Here is a 15,279-nt window from a genome sequence, read left to right as displayed (position 1 = left end):
ACTGATTAGCAGTTATTGAGGAACTGGCCGGGAGCTACTCGTGTCACTTGACCAGAACGTTCTCTCTCATCTGAAGGGCGAAGGCATTGTGCCTGGCATCGGCCTTCAAACCCCCCCTTCCTCTTTCGTCAACCTGTGACTGTTGTAGCTTTCTCCATTTTGGCTTGTCTTCAGAGCAGCTTTGGGAAATGTGTGCTAAGGTGCCAAGGTTATTCCCAGGGTGCTTCCCAAACAGTGAAGACACAACTGTTGATCAGTTTCTGCCTCCTCACCGACCTCACCTCCGACCCCTGGGCCACACTCTACTTCTATGTTTCTTTCCACGTCTAGACTTGACAAACATGGAAACATGGGACTGGAGCCAGGCTGCTTCTCTAACACCTTCCCATCGCTCTCTCTGTATGTGCTTATGAGAGGTTTTGGGTCAGCGTAGGATAACGGGGAAATGCTTTAGAGATATTTGCCGGTGCTAGCGAATTCCCAGGTTATCGGCATCACCCTTTGAAAAAAGGTCACCAGCTCTTTTCCATCTTAAATGATACTTTATGTCCAAGTAGCCACGAGATTATTTACCGGAGCTATGAATCTGGTTTTGTTCCATTTAGTTGTGGCTTTTTCCATTTGAGTTTAGCTAAAAGCACTGTTATAGGGAAAGCAATGCCATGTGGTCAATTGCATTGGTCCACACCGTAATACCTCCAACCATTGGATGGATCATCATAACATTCCATAGTTGTGTTTCCCAGAGGAAGAATCCTATGTTGCTGAACCCATGACTTTCAGTTCAAATCTGCTAGCATGCTAATATGCTAAACTAAAACAATGGTCATGGAAAACAGACCTTCTGAACATCGTCCTGCGAGAATGAAAGGCCTGTATATGTGGCCTGTCCATAACAAGTATCAGTGTACTCCGGACCTACCTCTCTGGTACCCAGATGTTATGTACTGCATGTCTCTGTACCTTGGCTCCTCTCTCCCACAGCACACACAGACAAACGGGACGGCAGCCATACTTTCTTCTCCCACACTTCTCCATCGTTCCTTCCTTCCACCAACATTGCAAAACTTCCACACCATCTCCCTGCTCTGAAATCACTCATGATTTATCCATTGATGGAGTTGTACCCCTGGTCTGATGTCACTCAAAATCCCCCTCAAAGCCCATTCCCAGTAACCATGTTACAGGCAAAATACATTCTTCCACTGCTCCCTCATTGTCCACTGCATTTCTTCCTTAAGCTCGGGTCCAGATTCAATTTTTGCATCGATCTCGTGCAAAAAAAGGGTAAAGAAATCAGATCAGAGGAGTACTAAAAGCTTTCCCCTACGTCAATCCAAAGACATGAATACGTTACTGGTGGCTTGGCATGTTTTAGGGGATATTACCTTCGTTATGCCATTTCAAATATGAAATCAAAAGTACCATAATGTATAATAAAACCTACCATTATTTTCAGTCAAATAGCAATGCTGCAGCCTATGCTAGGAGAATGATCTAATAGATGGTTGCAGTCACATGCATTAAACACGGGAGAAACTGGGCCTAAATAAACGATTAGTTTCCAACCATTCGCTCGTCTACTACGTCTCAGAAACCTGGTCGAGTGCTCACACCTGGGCTCCCGTGCACGAGCCGGCCTGCAGCAGCCGACTAGCTCCAGGTCCAACGGTGACAAGGCCCGGGCAAATTCCTCACCCTGGTGCCCAAGTACTTGAGACTTGTCACGGCCGACTTTGACAGACGACTTTTTGAAAGCAAAGAGATATGCATTTTACAGCATGAAGACTCTGTAGTGACGCGGGGTGAAACATGCATGTTTCATAATGTACAATAAAACCTACCAAAAGTGGACGTCCAGAACTAGCGACTGGTCTTTGACCTCCATACGTCCTCCCACACTGCCACACCTGTCCCTACTTCCACTGACTACCCGCCTGAATCTACGTTAAGACACTGGTGTCCTTGCTGTGAAAGGATCAGGACATTCCTTCCAACATGTAGGAGATGGTAAAACCAAACACTCCTGTAGAATCCCTTCGCTCTGCATCGGCCAGTAGGCTCTCTGCTCCCTCCCTTCCTCACGGGAACCACGTACCCCTCTACAACAACACCTGTCATCGTTCCAAAATGGTGGAAGTAGAGTGGAGAGTATTCTGTTGCATACTGAAAACACGTTTGGACACTACTATGGCAAATAGTACATGTACTGGTCCCCAGGTTTGAATCCAGCCTGGGATCATTTACAAATCCCTTCCGTCTCCCTATTCCAATAAAGGCTAATCCAGCCCAAACATATACAAACATGTTTTAGTTCTGTACTTAGCACTTGGAAAGGTTTGGCTTATTTGAAACCGGATGTATTATCACTTATATTGGTTTGAGTGAGAGCTAATGTACCTGCAGAACTATTGCGGTTGCATATTCGTGGTAGAATGCACTTAATGTAAGTCCCTTTGGATTTAAGTGTCAGCTGAACGTAATGTAACAGACGTGATGACACTGACATGCTGGCCAGCGATGCTTCAGGTGCAGCAACACACATAGATGCAGGAGTTGCTGCGTTGAGGCTATCTCTGCTATGTAAATCAGTCCACTCCAGTCCTTAGGTCAACCTTGACAACACGTCTAATGTTGTGACAACTTCCTGCCCACCAGTGGACAGCAGACAGACAGAATTATCTCGCAGATTAAATGGTAGTGACTAGTATTGATTTATAGATCTGAACAAAAGTGAGCCGTGTGCATGCATGAGTGTGTGTGTCAGCGAGGGTGTGTTCTGATGGCCTGCATTAAAAAGAGTAATAACCTCACAGATGGCGAGGGGCCGGTCCGGAGCGGGCTATGTGATGGAGAACAATCGTTGAGGCTTGATTGCTCAAGGAGCACAAGGCAGACCTGACAGGGGGAGGGGTGTGTGTGTCTGTGTGTGAAGTGGGAGGAGGGGGTTGTTTAAGTTTAACTGGGCCACTGCTACCCATTACAAGGCTGACAATGATATGGTTTGTGGCACGCACAGAGTAGATCAAATCAAATTTCATATGCTGCTCCCAGGTTTCATCTCTTTGATTCATCATCACCTCAAGTATGTGGACATCATTTGTATTCTTCCAGAGCGGCCGTTCATCCCTCCCCGTGGAGAGATGACTCAGTATTATATGGATAGGTGCAAAAGTCAGCCAGTGTAAAAGGACAATAAATCCACCTGTCACTTATGCAAAGTGATGTAAATGGAGGTCTCTGATTAAGACACAGAGTCATTTAAAAAACAGGGACTGGCAGAACCTTGACACACACACTCTCTCTTCCACACACACCGTCTGTAGCTGCGTTTTGCACATGTATGCACACCGTCTCAAACACACGCTTTGATAGCATCTCAAGCCCACTCTCCTCTCTCACACACACACACACACACACACACTAAAACCCCCCGCCGCCCCGTGCTGCCACCAGAGCAGTTTATCAAGTAATTATTGTTTGATTACAGCGTTTCATTATCTGCACTGATTGAGTCACAACCGACGGCAAAGGTCAAGCGCCATTAACGCGCTGCTCCCGAAACATATCTCCACGCCGGCCGCGTGTTTGCCCTCCCTCTCCTCTGGAAAGGCTAATTGCAAATGCATTTGTTTGAGGAAGAGGAGAGGAGACCACCCGCTCCAGTCTCCCCCATGTCCCACTGAGACGGAATATCAATGCAGCCCAAAGCACGCCGACACACACATGAAAGAACACACACATGGGAGCAGTTGGGACCATATCCAATCATACTTAACAACTGATAGCCATCAAATACAGATCCACAGTGTTCATGAAACCATTTTGGACAATAAGGGGTGATTGACTTCTTCTCATTTTACATATTAATTATGAGTTCTTCGTGGCCAAGATCTGGTCAACATCGCGGCATCTACCAACATGTGATTGCACCCTGTGAAGTTCAAACACTGTTTATGTCGTGCAGCTCTGATAAAGGCTGGTTCTGTCGGAAGCGGCACAACTCTCCTGGATTGTTTTAGTTTTATATTTATACCTGCGTTAATATCTGCACTTTTGTGAATAAAACGTTGGATGACTTTTGCTCGTGCCTTTGGAGTTTGCTGTGAGAACAGACATCTGTTTCTAACACAACTTCATTCTACTAACAGTCTGATTGTTTGGTCAACAGGAAGAAGAAGAACACGTGAGGAATAGCTTCCTGATCTGAGCCTTTTTGCAAATGGTGCTGCTGTACATCCAACATGGAAACGTGCAACCAATCAAAAAGGAAACTTGCTGTTGCTGTTATTTCACATTTGACCGTGATGCGCCCAACCAACTTGCGTATCATGTGAACGGAGCTTAAGAGAGGCAGTAATGTTCAACATCATGTAAATACACTGCTAATAAATAAATAACCAAATATTATGAATGTAGTTGACCCGCCATGCTGCTAGAGCGGCTTTACAGAGACATCAGGACCTCATACCATTGGTCACTTCAGTAGCAGAAAATCAGACAGTGGTGTAGTCACGTAGGTGTTGGTGTGGATGCATGTGTGGAGTGATGCAAAATGTCTTCCTACCTGGGTGGGAAGGAGATCTCCAGCTCATGCAGCCGATCCTTGTACACCGACAGCTCTTTGTCATACTCTAAAAGCTGTGGAAAGACAAAATAAAAAGAACAGGAATTATGAGTGAGAGAAATTGTTATTCTGGATCAAGGGAAATTCAATGGAGCTTGAAGTGAGCTCTTTTTCAACTCCGATCTGCTTAACATAAATACATTTTTAACACACTCAAAACGTTGGTTGGTAGTAACAGTTTCCCATGAGCTGTCATAGGTCAAACTCTAGAGTTGTCTTCTGTAAAATAAGAAAAAGAAGTAGACAAATTAAGGACAAAAAACAGCCTTTTTTTGGACATTTGTATTTGATATCTGATATGAACCTAGAAGCCACTGCTTATCCATCACGAACCCTCGTGAGGGGTGGGCGAGAGTAAGCCAGATGAGAGGGCAGGAGAGTAGATTCCATCTTTTGCTATATTTAGTTATCTCCATGTTCCCCACGCTGGAGAACATTGAAAGCAGTTGACCATTCGTGTGTGTGTGTGTGTGTGTGTGTGTGTGTGTGTGTGTGTGTGTGTGCTACTAGCCCTGTCCAATGGGGTCTATTTCTCCACACTGACAGTGCATCCACACACTCTTCATCAATCATGTCTCCTCACCCAGCTGTACTCACTCACCAGAGTGTACACACACACGTCTCCCAATTTCCCCCCTTTCACAAAACCCATAAATCATTAGTGAAAAGTGCAATTAGCGACTCCTTGTACACATTAATTATCTGGGAGACGAACAGGTAGCTCGGGCACCTGCATGACTGCCTCCCTGAGAGACTGACAGCGACGTTTCCCAGCAACCCCGGAGGACCCCGCGCTAGCCCCGCCCCTTCCTTTCAGACCGGAAGACGTGGAGACATGTTCATCTGGTGGTAAATTGGGCTATTGTACATGTTTCAAACACCGGGCTACACTTACGTCCTGATGAAGAGCTCATCCCGGGCCGCGTGAGCCTGACAGCGGCTCTATAGGACGACGACGTTAATGACATTACAACGCTGTATTACATGCAGCCATATGTTGATGGCTGCATGATGAAATACCAGCGGGGATGACGCATAGCACATGGGTACTGTTGGGAAGGACGTCCTCACAGAGTGGAGACAAGGTAACTACAGTCTTCCATCGTGGATGACATGTTTATGTTGTGCATGTATCACCGTGTGTGTGTGTGTGTGTGTGTTGCCAGTCTTCAAGGCACTGTTGAGCACACACGTGTTTAAAAAAATCAAGTATGTGCCATCGCGATGATGCTCGGTGTGTGTGTGTGTGTGTGTGTGATTATGTGCCAGTGGTGTAGAACAGTGGCCATTACGTGCAGGCGGGGGGCCTCCCAGACGAGTCTCAGAGGTTCAGGAGGGCAGATGTGCTGCATTCATCAAACTCACAGAGCCGGGGTCACAGGAGAGACCCACACACTGTGGATGAGGGATGGCTGAGCAGGGGATGCAACCCCACGCTCCGCTGTACACCCGTCTCCCCGTCCACACGCTGACACCGCCATGTGTGTGTGTGTGTGTGTGTGTTACAGTCTGACTGATGTTGGATTTATGAGGCCAAACGCAATAAAGATCATTGAGAGTTGAACAGAATAAAAATGGGATCATTCATTGAGAAACTGGAATCTGTTAATATAATGTGCAATTGGCTTAAAACTGCATTCTTACTCCACTGGTCGCACACATAAGTCTAATTGTATACTCGTCTATGAGAGAATGCCCCTACTGTTCAGATGGTGTAAGTACTGTGGCCGACGGGGGGCACACGCACTGCGACGTCCCGACACACACGCAATGTGCTTTCAACATGTGTAAATATAAAAACCAAAGAACGTGCAAATCAAGAAACATCTTCACCAACATCACAACACATGCCCACGTTCGGGATTACACAATGGTCCAACAATCACTGTTGTTAGAAACGTACTTTAAATGTAACTGTACACATTTGATCACATGATGCCTTCTGATTTAGTAGTTTCCTCAAGTTGGGGAATATTTTCCAAACGTTGCGCATGTTTTGTCGAGCTGCTGAGTGTTTTTATTTGCATGCGTTTTGGCACATTTGTGCTTGCACCACTTTCTGAAGCTGCAGCGCGTTGAAAGTGTGTTGGGCCATGGTAGCGCACGTGCCCTCGTTGGCCACCATATAAGAGTATATTAAGCAATACATTCTCATACTTGAATAATGGCGCATGCCGACATCAATAATTGACTATTTTACACATGTCCGCACCTGATTGTGTTTGTTTGAGGCTAAGCACCTCATGGTATATGTGTGTGGCAGTTTAAGCAGGGGATGAGCAACACATGGTTGTGTGTATCTACCTTAAGTGAATGTTGAGCAATTCATTCAGGTGAACGGAAAGCCCTGCAGCGACACATTTCATCCCAGTGTCAATTAAGCATCACGCTCCACTGCTCTGCCGGGTCAGTGGGTTAGAAAGAAAAACCCAGCTTATATCTTTTCATGGCCTCATGACATTATAAAGCCAGGAGTAGTTTGTCAACCATAGATGACCTTGGGAGTTGGTGGTGATGCGGCTGCAGCAATATTACACAGGGGAAGATGAAGAAGTGTCGGGGTAGAAACTACCCTGTCATGGGTGCACATTCCTGTGTTTGCTTGGACGAACAGCGTGCTCCTAAATCAGAGTGGCAGTGATAGTTAGGAGGCAGGAAGTAGGAAAAGAGGGAATACGAGGGCTTTGGCCCCCGACGGTCCCTCTCACGGTGCCACCACCTGTAATTGTGCTTTGATTTACGCGTTGTCAAATATACCCTGTGACAACACCTTCTGCCATTAAACACCATCAATACATGTTGGGGTGAAAGGTCATTTAATTTGATTTTTACACCTTGCACTTGGCTTTCATTGCAGGGGCCATATTTTTCCTTTTTTTTATGGGATGTTCATTATTATTTTGTGAGGAAAAGCGATCAAATGTTACTGGTAAGGTGGGGGTGGCCGATTGGTGTTGAGAGGGACCAACCAAACCAAACAACACTACTGTGCCTCGGAACCCTCCTTCCCATGCTGATGATCTGGGTACAGTGGAAGGATATTGAAAACATTGCAAACATGTCAGAAGAAAAGACGGTGACTTCAACGATAAGGGGATCATGTTGACTTCCAAGAACTCAAGTTCAATGCCATATGAAAACATATTGACAAAAGTGTGAATATGTGTGTGCAATGAGACTGGAATAAAAACGTTCAAAAAGTAAAAAACAAGACAAGACAACAGGGACTACATGAGGGGGTTTATATAAATCCTATAAGGTCGGATTTCATTTAGCATGGCTTCTGTATCCCCCCTTAAGAGGTTTGACGGGTGAAAAATGAAATATAACTTTAAGCCGGAGCGGCATTTGTTCTTTATTCTTTTATGTCCCCTCATGTTGAAAACGTCTCGGGGCCTTTGAGTAATGCAGAGGACTACGCCGCCCGCATGACAAGGAGAGGCAGGCCAGACAGAAAGGTTCATCACTTCCTACAGCCAGTACACAAACGCACCCCCCTCTGCCGGCCCCCCATCTGCCGACACCACACTGATAAAGTTACAATAAAGAGATACTGAAACAAAATCAATGTGGACGGAGGAAGGGGAAGGGCCCCGCGGGTGTGTGCTCCAGGAGAGGGAAGGAAACCGTGCAGATCTACAGCACGAAACACACACACACACACACACACACACGCTCCTCCCATCTCTCCACCGGAGCAAGGCCCCGCGGTGCCCCTTGACGCCAGGAGCGCCCGGAAAATGTAATCTTCCCAAATACTCATCAGGGCTCTCCATCGTCCCGCCCTGACAGCGCCAGGGATAATTAATTATACAATTTCGATGGGAATATCGACTAAACAAACCTATTAATCATCGCAAAAGTCAATAGGCATGGACACATTCAATCATGTCCCGGCCAATGATTACTCCTCTCAAAATACAATAATTATTTTCAAGAGCTGCCTCGAATTAAATTTCTGTCAAGCCGGTACAAGTCTTGCAGTTGATGAAGGATGCAATGGATTTTTTTTCCTTTCCCCCCCTTCCCCAGTGGAGGAGTGAGAGGAGGGACATTTATCCTGTTGGAAAGGTAGTTTGTTTTATAAGGATCATAACATGGTGTGTTTAACTAGACCATGACCATCAGATTATCTCTGATGCCCCCATTATGTCATCCATCTTGTCAGGCTTGGTGAGGGGGTGGAGAGGGGGCAGTGTGTCGTGGTTCCTCAGCCTCCTACAGTTGACACACTTTCTACACATGTCTGCTCCTCACATCCAATACTTCTCTGCCGTTCAGTGTCATGTAAGGTCGTTATCCGTCCACTTCAAATCCCATCTTTGGTTTAATAGCTAAAAGATGTCACTTCCTGCCATCACAAGACGTCTGTTTGAATGCTTCTATTAAGAAGAAATAACCACATAACAACATTGATTTAAGGAAACATGTTTACACAATATGTCTCCCTTGTGAGGAACCAGGATTTCAATGATTAGGCAACTTTGGGTCATTTCAGTGCAGTTCTAGAACAAGTTCATTTGCAACCTAATTCATTGGTGACATAATGTTATTAAGTGCCTCTAAAATGTAGTGGAATAAGAGTATAGGTCATTGGAAATACTCAAGTAAAATAGTTAAGTACAGGGATGAGTATATTACAGTTAGTAACAGTCCACCACTGAGCGGATGAATGTAACTCTGTTTAAAGGTGTTATACATAAAGGTTATTAGTGATGCTGCTCCAATAGACATGTTCATTGGAATTCAAATGAAACGGTAACATCGCAATACAACTCAAATGAAAGTTTATCATTGTTACTCTTTTACTATGTTGTATGTGGCCAATCATATTAATACACCCTACACTAGGCTTCCAGACGAGTGGCTTCACACTTCATGTGTGTGGGTGTGTGTGTGTGTGTGTGTGTGTGTCCTTCATGGGTTTTTTAACAAGGTGCAACTTTGAACTACTTACTGTAATAAACAGCCGTATAAAAGTGGAAGTGTGTGCTGGAATCTTTCCTCTGTAGACATTTAACACTCACCTCATCTACACACAGGGTGTTTCTCAGTATGCTTGCTTAGGAGCACATGTCTTCCGAGTCACTCGCTTTAGAAGCGAGGCAAGAATACTTCCTGGCATTCAGAAAACGAAGATTGGAACAGGCTAGCAAGTGTGCGTCATATGAGAGGCCCCGCCTTACATTTTCCGCCACAGATTTGGGGAAATTGGTCCGTGCGCAAAGCATTGTGGGGATTTTAAGACCGCGGAGTCGACACATGTGCAGCCTCGAAATTTCTCCAAACGAAGTACGCCGGGCTCGGTAGAATTCCAAGTATGCTGGACATTGGAACAGTCCTTCGGCGGCACTCCATGACTTAGTATGCTTGAAATAGTGGCTCTCAGTCTCATTGAACAGTTAGTCCAGAGACATGAGGCCCCACAGTGGGGACAAAGGGAGTGTGTGTTGTGAAGTGATGCGAGGGCTTCAACTAAAGCAAAGTCATGACTGAGGTCAGCAGCTGCCACAACAACTTCTTAGGAGGGCTTCTTTTATTATTCATATTATCTTAACAGGAAATGTCCTAACATGAAGTTGTGTAACTTTGGTTAAGAGGTTTGGTAGGGCCTTAAAATCAACCCTACATGAACCCGGCGTGAACAATGTGCAATTCTCAATTAAAAACCTACATTTGCATTGTTAAAACATCGAGATCAAGTCTCGTCAGTGCAGCAACAGACATTTTTAAAACAACCTCTGTCATCCACCTCCACCTTCACATGTTCAGCACAGCCTCAGAACTCACATATACCTTCGCCATGCGCTGTTAAATAGAGATGTCTCCTCATTAATCGGTCGTTTTAGGTAGTGTGCTTTCAGTGACATGACTTTCGAACAGCAGCAAACAATCATTAACACAACAGAGAAATGTAGATATTCAAATGATTCAGTGGGTTATTGATTATAGCACGGATAATGCACAAACACCATTTGGTTCAAGCCCGGGGGAATTTTGAGAAATTACAGCACGGGTCTCCCCCAATTGGGTTTCACCACAGAATCAAAGCTCCAGTCCCTTTTGCAGATAATCAATTTGCAATGTAGTTAATGGCAGGCGCAGCTACTATGAGGTGAAGAAACAATCACTGTACAGTTGATGGAGTGAATTTAATTTGTGATAAACATTGGAAGTGTAGAAATAAGAGAGCAGATGGATATATAAAGAGCGGGAAAGCAAAGGGGTGACTTACCGGGCTCCCATTGTTTTCCCGGAACACGTCCTGGTTGACATAATTAAAAAGCTTCTTCTCAAGTTGAAGAACAACCTGGATCAGAGGCAGGAGAGAAGCTCGGATTAATAACAATACTAATGTCAACTGTGCTTGGTAATTAGAGCGCTGATGAACAGCAGACAGCACCGTGCGTTCTACACGCGTCTCTGAGGCACCACGATACTCTGGATGTTAACACAACTTAGAATAACTCCGGTTGAGCTGGATGACATGTATAGAACTGGAAGATGATTAGAATTTGAAGCTTTAATCACAAGTGCAATATTCCTTTTGGAACATGCATTATAATAATGTTCCTATTAAGGCCTGCTCACACCAGATATTTTACACCCTAGTCAATTCATTTAAAGTGGCACGCAGGGGGGGAATTACATCAATTGAAACCGTGCAGGACAATGTTGACAAGATAATTGTGAACATCGTCTGGTAGGAAATTATTTAAGCGTGTTAACTGTGTACACTTTTGGAGTAAACTACTTTTAAACTACTTTTTTTTAAGACCGTAATGTTTGGAAGAGGATTAGCATATATATATTTTTTTTTGTTCTGAGATTAAAGTTAGGATTCGAAGAAAAAAGTCAGAATTCTGATAGTTAAATCAGAATTTAATCTCACAACTCAAAATAAAATCCCTTTTGGTCAGATCCCAAAAAAAAAAAATGCACATATGGCGCCAATCCTCTTCGGTAGAAATGAGATCGGTGTCAATGGTGCAAATATCTCTCTTGTATATACTGCGTACTGTAATTAGGCATATTGTATGTGAATGTAAATGAAGGCCATTGAAACAATACATATTCAGTGTAGCTACAAATGTTTGTTGTTTTAACATCTATTCTGATTTGATTTCAAAATAAAAAAGGAATACATGTTTCCCTATAACACTGCACAGAGCTGCTTTTATTATGCAGGTCATTCTTCCGAGGTGTGAGTAGCCCTGAAGACACATTTGTTTCTCTACACATTTGACAAAAAGCTGTTCTGGTGACAACATGATTTCAATGTAGGAATATATGCTTTTGCAGGCAGCCTTAATGCAGCACAGCTTACCTTCCGGTCGTTGTCACTCTCTCGGAATATTAGCTTGTCCACCTCGTTGGTGTCGGCGGCTCGGACTGTCTGCAGGGTGGCAGTGGAGCAAAGACTCTGGGGGGGGGGAATGGAAACAATGAGTGCTCAAAGACACAAGAAACATCGTGTTGGGTTGTGTGTTCAGAAGGAACAAGAAAACATTCATTCAATTACAGATATTGCTACATATTAAAGTGTGTCCAGCCCCACACACACTGTGTACAGTAGTGTTCTGGGAGCAGCCAGTGTGTCCAGCTCCATGCACTGCACTGCACATCTGAAGCGTCCCACAAACCACCACCCCACTGTCCCCTCTCTTCATCTGGCTCTATGTCCTGACCCCGTGGACTGTGTGCATGGTTAAATTCCCCTTTGTGGACTCTTTTAACAATTAGTTAAACATTCGACCATCTGTGTTTGAAGACAGTTGAATGCGGTAATCCCTCAGCCAGTGGTTCCCATACCGCGCGGCAGGGACCGGGCGACCCGATTGAAATTCAAAGCACAGATTAGATAATCGGGTCAAGCCAATATAGGGAGCAGGAAAAGGCCCTTTAGACTGAAGTGTCACAAATCAGTCCTGCTTCGGCCACCGAGACGCGGCACCGCAGATCAGAACAAACACCATGCCTTGAGAGAAAGTGGAACAACTCTCTGCAGACCCCCCCCCCCCCACTGCCTCAACCCCATTCCTTCCAGCTCCCCCCCCCACCCCTCCCCTCCCCAAAAGCAACTTTCTAAAGCCCTAACAAATCGCTCCATCTTTCACTCATTTAGGCCATCCAAATGCAGGGTCAACATGGTCCCCTGGCAGCCAAATGCTAATGCGCTTAAGTGCGCTTAAGCAGCTTTGTGCAATGAATAGGCCAAAGAAGGAGCTGGGGAGAAGGGCAAGAGATACTTTCCCTGTCAAGAAGTCATTGTAGCGAAGACAACCACAGAGTCGCTTTCTGCCATCTCTGATCAGGCTGCACCAACTGTGGTCACGGGTTGTACTTTCTGATTGCGATATATCTTTTTCAAACTATTTCTTTCAGATGCAAGAAAGGTATTTTTATTGTTAAAGAAACTTTCAATGCTTTTCTTGGCTAATTCATTGGTTATTTGGTCCATAACATCTCAATGGAAAATGTTTCCAGAAACTCAGTGACTTCTTCAAATGTCTTGTTTCTTTCCTACAACGTAAAGCTCTAGTTTACTGTCGAGGAGAAGGGAAGAAACCAGTACAACAAATAAATACTTGAATTTGGCTACTAATCAACTAATCAAACCAGTACATATACTACCAAGAAAGGCAATTCATTTATTTGACTCTGCGGCTCTCTATATAGGTGACACAAAGTACACGTTTTCTAGAAAGTGTAGTGACAGCTGTGAGTTTCAAATTGACTTCAGATTCTACTAATTCTTCCAAGCAAGCCCCCTTCTGTGGTCTGCTTTTCAAATCTACAAGTCAGTCAGGCAGAAATCCCTGGACAGCTTAAAGTGAGGCCAGAAGCACACACTGCATCCTGGCACAATGCGCATGGATATTAGGAGGCGGAAGACAGCCCTCCATTGGATCAAAGACACAGTCATCACTGAACCTTAATATGTCCCTACGCTTAGACGAGTACCTGGATACACACAGATAGAAGAGAGTACATGTAATAACTGTGCCAAAAGTGTCACCACAAGCGAGACTCAATTAGAAGAAAACACAATAACCTAATGCTGCCTGTTCTCGTGAGGACGCGTCTCCTCCAAGAACAATTACATTCAGGGTTACAGGATGAATTAAAGACTTTAAACCTCAGGGAAACAAATGACTCCCAACGCAGATGTGTGGCTCTTTCCAGGAGCAGGAGACAAGCATTGGCTTTATGTGAAAGTGTTCTCCGTGCACTCAGTGTCTAGCTGAACAGGATAAAGCAGCTTCCTTTCCTTTAGACGCCCAGTGGTGCGGCGGGAGCCCCGGGGGTCCTGTGGCGTGGGACGCTGACATGTGTCTGATTGATCCATTCATTAGCTCATTGACCGAGCGATCAGTGTGTCGGTGCGAGCTGGTGGCTGATTGCACCCGATTGATCAAGCATCCTTACTGTCGTCTTTGTGAGACACACCCCCCCTCATCCCACACACACACACACACACCCCCTCATCCAACACACACACACACCCCCTCATCCAACACACACCCCCCCTCATCCCACACACACACACACACACACACACCCCCTCATCTCCAACACACACACACACACACACACACACACACACACCCCCTCATCCAACACACACACACACACCCCCCCTCATCCAACACACACAGCCCCTCATCCCACACACCCCCCCTCATCCCACACACCCCCCCTCATCCCACACACACACCCCCTCATCCAACACACACACCCCCTCATCCAACACACACACACACCCCCTCATCCAACACACACACACCCCCTCATCCAACACACACAGCCCCCCTCATCCCACACACACACCCCCTCATCCAACACACACAGCCCCCCTCATCCCACACACACACCCCCCCTCATCCCACACACACACCCCCCCTCATCCAACAACACACACCCCCCCTCATCCCACACACACACACACACACACACACACACACACACACACACACACACACACACACACACACACACACACACCCTCATCCAACACACACAGCCCCCCTCATCCAACACACACACCCCCTCATCCAACACACACACCCCCTCATCCAACACACACACCCCCTCATCCCACACACACAGCCCCCTCATCCAACACACACACCCCCTCATCCCACACACACAGCCCCCCTCATCCCACACACACAGCCCCCCTCATCCCACACGCACACCCCCTCATCCCCACACGCACAGCCCGCTCATCCAACACACACACCCCCCCTCATCACACACACACACCCGCTCATCCCACACACACAGCCCCCCTCATCCAACACACACACCCCCCTCATCCCACACACACAGCCCGCTCATCCCACACACACAGCCCCCCTCATCCAACACACACACCCCCCCTCATCCCACACACACCCCCTCATCCCACACACACCCCCTCATCCCACACACAGCCCGCTCATCCCACACACACAGCCCGCTCATCCAACACACACACCCCCCTCATCCCACACACACAGCCCCGCTCATCCACAACACACAGCCCGCTCATCCCACACACACAGCCCCGCTCATCCAACACACACACCCCCCCTCATCCCACACACACACAGCCCCGCTCATCCAACACACACACAGCCCCGCTCATCCAACACACACACCCCCCTCAT

At 46.1% G+C, this 15,279-nt stretch overlaps 1 protein-coding gene across 2 annotated transcripts in view; it reads right to left on the bottom strand.

The window, feature by feature from the left end:
- Positions 1-15,279, bottom strand: part of LOC117459683 (inositol polyphosphate-5-phosphatase A) — a 201,661-nt gene that overhangs the window by 13,720 nt on the left and 172,662 nt on the right. For both annotated transcript variants that reach the window (XM_034100754.2, XM_034100752.2), the window contains exons 10-12: positions 11,955-12,050; positions 10,863-10,937; positions 4,568-4,641 (exon numbers count right to left, since the gene is read on the bottom strand). In XM_034100754.2, coding sequence (XP_033956645.1) covers positions 4,568-4,641; positions 10,863-10,937; positions 11,955-12,050 — 245 coding nt within the window. The remainder of the gene's footprint in view (positions 1-4,567; positions 4,642-10,862; positions 10,938-11,954; positions 12,051-15,279) is intronic.

This window comes from Pseudochaenichthys georgianus, chromosome 15, assembly GCF_902827115.2.
Source record: "Pseudochaenichthys georgianus chromosome 15, fPseGeo1.2, whole genome shotgun sequence".
Classification (NCBI taxonomy): domain Eukaryota; kingdom Metazoa; phylum Chordata; class Actinopteri; order Perciformes; family Channichthyidae; genus Pseudochaenichthys; species Pseudochaenichthys georgianus.
The sequence above is the reverse complement of the archived record's forward strand: the minus strand, read 5'-3'. Positions and strand labels throughout refer to the sequence as shown.